The sequence below is a fragment of the Catharus ustulatus genome, chromosome 8 (genome assembly GCF_009819885.2).
Source record: "Catharus ustulatus isolate bCatUst1 chromosome 8, bCatUst1.pri.v2, whole genome shotgun sequence".
Taxonomy (NCBI): Eukaryota; Metazoa; Chordata; class Aves; order Passeriformes; family Turdidae; genus Catharus; species Catharus ustulatus.
This window is the reverse complement of record NC_046228.1, coordinates 2,296,738-2,302,046: the sequence shown is the minus strand read 5'-3', so window position 1 is coordinate 2,302,046 and position 5,309 is coordinate 2,296,738. Positions and strand designations below refer to the sequence as shown.

Below are 5,309 nucleotides of genomic sequence, written 5' to 3'. Positions count from 1 at the left end.
CAGAACCAGAGCACACAGCCTCAAGCTGTGCCAGGGCAGATACAGGTTGGATGTTAGGAAAAAGTTTTTCATAGAAAGAGCGATAAAGCACTGGAATTACTGCCCAGGAGGTGGTGGAGTCACCACTTTAAAAAAAGCCTGGATGTGGCACTGGGTGCCACGGTTTAGTTGAGGTGTTAGAGCTGGGTTGGACTCGATGATCTCGGTTTCCTCCAACCCAAAATTCTGTGAATTCTGTGAATTCACCCCCGCACCTGTCCCGTTCCCCGGGCGGGGCGGGACCCTCGGGGGCGGTGCCGGGCTGCCCGAGTGTCCCCCGCTATTTAAGCGGGCTGGCTCCGCGCTGTCCCCGCACCATGCACCCCTTCGGGCCGGCCCCTCCGTGCCGGGACCCGCGGGACTCGGGGGGATGCTCGGCTCCCTTCCCGCAGCCTCCCGCAGCCAACCCGTACCTGTGGCCGGCCGGCCCCGCCGCTCCGAGCCTGCCCTCGGGGGCCGTGCTGGCCGCGGGCACGGAGCGGGGGTGGCCGGGGATGTCACCGCTGTCGCCAGCCCGGCCGCCCTACTCGTACTCGGCGCTGATCGCCATGGCCATCCACTGCTCGCCCGGCCGGCGCCGCACGCTCAGCCAGATCTACCAGTTCGTGGCCGACAATTTCCCCTTCTACCGGCGCGCCAGGGCGGGCTGGCAGAACTCCATCCGCCACAACCTGTCCCTCAACGAGTGCTTCAGGAAGGTGCCGAGGGGCGAGGACGAGCCGGGTGAGGCGCGGGGACAGAGTGGGGAGATGGGGGGGAGATGCGGGGGGATGTGCGGGGAGATGTGCGGGGAGATGCGGGAGGAGATGTGCGGGGGGAGATGCGGGGAGATGTGCGGGGAGATGTGCGGGGAGATGCGAGGGGAGATGCGCGGGGAGATGTGCGGGGAGATGCGGGGGGAGATGCGGGGGGAGATGCGCGGGGAGATGCGGGGAGATGAGCGGGGAGATGAGCGGGGAGATGCGGGGGGAGATGCGGGGGGAGATGCGGGGGGAGATGCGGGGAGATGCGGGGAGATGAGCGGGGAGATGAGCGGGGAGATGCGGGGAGATGAGCGGGGAGATGCGGGGAGATGAGCGGGGAGATGCGGGAGGAGATGCGGGGGGAGATGCGGGGGGAGCGATGCCGGGAGCAACGCACGGAGCGGCTGCGGAGCGATGCGGGGGGAGATACGAGGGGAGATGCAGGGGGAAATGTGCGGGGGGAGATGCGGGGAGATGTGCGGGGCGATGTTTGGGGCGAGGCGGAGCGATGCGGGGGAAGATGCGGAGAGAGCGATGCGCGGGGATCGACGCTCGGGACGATGCTCAGGGCGATGTTGGGGCGGTGTTTGGGGTGGTGCTCGGGATGATGCTCGGGCCGATGCTCGGGACGATGTTGAGACGATGCTCGGGATGGGCACGGAGCGATGCTCGGGATGGGCACGGAGCGATGTTCGGGATGGGCACGGGGCGATGCTCGGGCCATTTGCGCACCGCCGGAGCAGCCACGGCGCTCGTTGTGTCCGCAGGCAAAGGCAGCTACTGGACGCTGGACCCCAACTGCGAGAAGATGTTCGACAACGGGAATTTCAGGAGGAGGAGGAAGCGGCGAGCGGAGGCGGCCGGAGCGGGGCAGGGAGCCGGGGACAGCGGTGGCGATCAGCGGGTGGCACGGCCACCTCCGCCCGAGGCCACCGTCACCGGCTTCACCCCCAGCTGAGCCAGAGAGGGCTGGTTTTGTACGGCAGAAATGTAAGTTTTGTATAGATTTGGTAACTATAGGTGCGCGGGATGGGGGTGCTCAGAGTGGCACCATGTCCACAGCGCTGGGCCTCTCCTCTCCTCTCCTCTCCTCTCCTCTCCTCTCCTCTCCTCTCCTCTCCTCTCCTCTCCTCTCCTCTCCTCTCCTCTCCTCTCCTCTCCTCTCCTCTCCTCTCCTCTCCTCTCCTCTCCTCTCCTCTCCTCTCCTCTCCTCTCCTCTCCTCTCCTCTCCTCTCCTCTCCTCTCCTCTCCTCTCCTCTCCTCTCCTCTCCTCTCCTCTCCTCTCCTCTCCTCTCCTCTCCTCTCCTCTCCTCTCCTCTCCTCTCCTCTCCTCTCCTCTCCTCTCCTCTCCTCTCCTCTCCTCTCCTCTCCTCTCCTCTCCTCTCCTCTCCTCTCCTCTCCTCTCCTCTCCTCTCCTCTCCTCTCCTCTCCTCTCCCCCACAAAAACAGTCTGAGAACCTAAAAAATGTCAGAGATTTAAGTCCCTGGTGAAAGGGAAGAATCAAAGTAAGCTTTCCCTGGCCTAACATGTAGTAAATTGTGCTTTAAAAGATCTGGTTTACAAATACCCAACTTGAGTAGATTTGGAGTGAAAGAAAGCAAACTGAACTTGTCAGCCAATACCTTGTGGGCTGTGTAGATTTTTTTTTTTTTTTTAAATTCCCTGTTTGAAAAAAGCCTTATCCAAGAAAATTTACACAAAAAGATGAAATGAAACTTCTGGAGTGGAATTTAAAATATCTCAGACAGAATCTTTTTGTTCCCATGATTATTTTTCCAGGCCTTTCAAGGAAGAAGACATTCCAATAACCTCTGTTTCCTTTTCCAAGAGAGTGGGATCCTGCCCGAGGGTCCAGGCTGCCTCTGCAGTGGGAAATCCATTTGATTGAGCATCAATTGGCCATGGGAAGGATGGAGGGATGGAGAAACTCCTGCCTGGCAGAGCTGGACCTTGCCAAGACCTCAGAGCTGGGCAAGAAATGATTTCACTGAACCCACTTTTCCTTCTGCTCCAGGATACAAAGCTCCAGATCCCACTGCAGGGGCTGAATTCCTGATTTTCCCCTTGGGATCATTTCCCCTGGGAGCAAATGGCACTGCAGGACCTGGGAATGCAGGAGAACAGAAGCCCAGGAGGTGCAGGGGCTGCAGACTCCCCCAGAGTGGTTTGTGTTGGCTCACCTGGACCCTGGGCCAGGGAAATCCGTGGATAACTCCGAGTAAGGATCACACCCCACTCCAGAACTTTTTCCAGGGACAGTTTTAGGTGATTCACTGTGTACATGGAGGCCCCTGTTTGTATTTCTCTGTGCTTCTCTTGTGCTCTGATTCTATTTTTGTGTACGGGAAAGAAAAAGAGAATTTTATTTTTTTTTTTAATAAATCATTGCAATCCCTGGGAGCAAAAGCAGTGCCTGAAGGAAGAGCTGTGCAGGTAATGAGGCTCTGGGCTAATTACAGCTGCAGGATTTGGTGGGAAGGGTGGTGGGATGGCTGGGATGCTCTGGGATTGCACCACATTCCCTTGGAAACCCAGAAATAATTGGTTTGTCCAGGAATGAATTTGCCTGGGAATGAAATCAGGAGCTGGGATGAGGCTCCAGAGGAATCATTCCAGACTGGGAGAAGGGCTGAGGGGCAGCTGGAGCTGTGGGTGCACCCTGTGACCCCTCCTGCCCTGGTTTGTCGCTGGTTCTCTGTGTCTGTGGGAGCTCTGTGTGTCCTGGAAATACCAGAAATGCAGAGGTGGGATTGGTTTCTGTGCAGGGCCAGGAGCTGGGATCAATGATGCTGATGGGTCCCTCCCAGATGAGGATATTCTGTGATTCCATCCTGCAATTCCAGCTGGAATTTACAGCAATTTGTGCTGTAAGGAACTGTGTAACATCGAGGCAGCAGCATTTTCACCATTCCTCCTCAATAAACTAAACAGGATTGAAAAGGTTTCACTGTTTGTGGGAGTACCCAAAAAAGCAAAAAATCCACTTTTCCTTTCAGCCAGGATGCACTGGAGAGCTGGAATTCCATCAGTAAGTTATGGAAAATCATGGGAAATAAAAGAATTCTGGAAGCTCTGCTCTGAGCTGTGCTTTTCACAGGGGATGGAAACAACAACCTTGGTTCATTATTCCAGGATAAACCCATGGGAAAGGGGATCTGGGCTGTTCCTTTATCCAACAGGACAAATATCCAGGATTTCTGTACAAGGAAGAGAAGGGGCTGTCAAAGCCTCACAAATCAGGGCATGAAAGGAGAATTTGCACATTTAAACATTTGATTTTGGGGCTGTGCTTTGAGCCCAGCTCAGGGTTGGATGTTCCCAAAAAAACAACCCCATCCCTCCTCATCCCTGGCAGCTTTTCCCCCAAAAAGGGCTGGACAGAGCTGGCAGTGCAGAGGAACTCTGCTCACGGGGATTTTGGTCACAGTGCCTGTGGGGTGTCCTCTGGATTAACCTGGAGGAATGGAAAATTCCCAAAAAACCTCAGGGAATTCCCCCTGGCTGGGCAGGGGAAGGCAGGCAGCAGCAGGGGAGCAGAGCTGGAGGTTTCACTTCTTCAGCAACGAGTATGAATTATTTTCCTGGCTCTAATGCTGTTATTTTAGTCTCAGTTCTATTTTAATCCAGTTGCAAAGGCAATAAATCTCCATTTTCAGCGTGATTATCACTCAGGAGGAGCCCATCACAAATGCAAACAGGATGTGATAAATCAGATTTACTTCTCCTTTTTTCCTTTTCAATTTTCCCTCTGCTCCAACACTTGCCTGTGATAAATCCTTGTTAAGCATTAGGATTTCCCTGGGCTTTACTGTGGGATGACACAGCTTCCCAGGATTTTTATTTTTTTTTGGAAAACAGAACAAGGAATATTAAATTTTATGTTGTGGGAGGGAAATCAAGATAAAACCGAGTTTCCATGTTCTTGGGAGGCATCAGGGCTGAAGGGAAAGGAAATTTAAGTGGTTGTTATTACATAAAAATATCAGGGAGGAAAAGATCCTTTTCTGTGGGTTGTCTAGAATTCCACGCTGCAGGAGATGGAAATTCAGGTCCTGGAGGAAAACACCTGGTAAAATACGTGGTGGGAGCAGGTTGGATGTGAATGATTCACCTTGGAGCCTGCAGATCCCAGCTCAGGGTGTGTCTGGGATTTTTGGGATTGGAGCAAATCCTGCTCCTGCAGGGCTCCAGCTCCTCTCTCTCTGCTCCCAGGGGTGTCCAGGGCAGCTCCTGGGGAGGAGCTGGGTTTGGTTTTGGGATGGAATTGGATTTTCCTGCTGAAATGGTGCCAGACAGCAAAACTCAGTGGGAATTTGGGGTTCCTGTCCCACTCCCAGCACTCAGCTCTGGGATTCCTTCTTGCCCAGATTTGCTGTGGCTGCCCCTGGATCCCCAAGGCCAGGCTGGACATTGGGGTTGGACACTGGGGACAGTGGGAGGGGTCCCTGCCATGGCTGGGTGGGATGGGGATGGATTTTAACCCATCCTGGAATTTGGGAACCCGAATGTGCCAAGCCCAGCTCCCT

At 55.0% G+C, this 5,309-nt stretch overlaps 1 protein-coding gene across 1 annotated transcript; it reads left to right on the top strand.

Annotated features, from left to right (window-relative positions):
• Positions 1-356: 356 nt before the first annotated feature.
• FOXI2 (forkhead box I2) lies at positions 357-3,796 on the top strand. Its single transcript, XM_033066275.2, has 3 exons — positions 357-762; positions 1,550-1,772; positions 2,563-3,796. The coding sequence occupies exons 1-2, from the start codon at positions 357-359 to the stop codon at positions 1,738-1,740; spliced, it is 597 nt and encodes a 198-aa protein (XP_032922166.1). The 3' UTR covers positions 1,741-1,772; positions 2,563-3,796.
• The last annotated feature ends 1,513 nt before the right edge of the window (positions 3,797-5,309 follow it).

Excerpts from the sequence above, each read along its gene's own strand:
- FOXI2 (XM_033066275.2), top strand. The coding sequence starts at position 357 with ATGCACCCCTTCGGGCCGGCCCCTCCGTGCCGGGACCCGCGGGACTCG. Across the intron at positions 763-1,549 it reads GAGGGGCGAGGACGAGCCGG|GCAAAGGCAGCTACTGGACG; the intron begins GTGAGGCGCGGG and ends TTGTGTCCGCAG.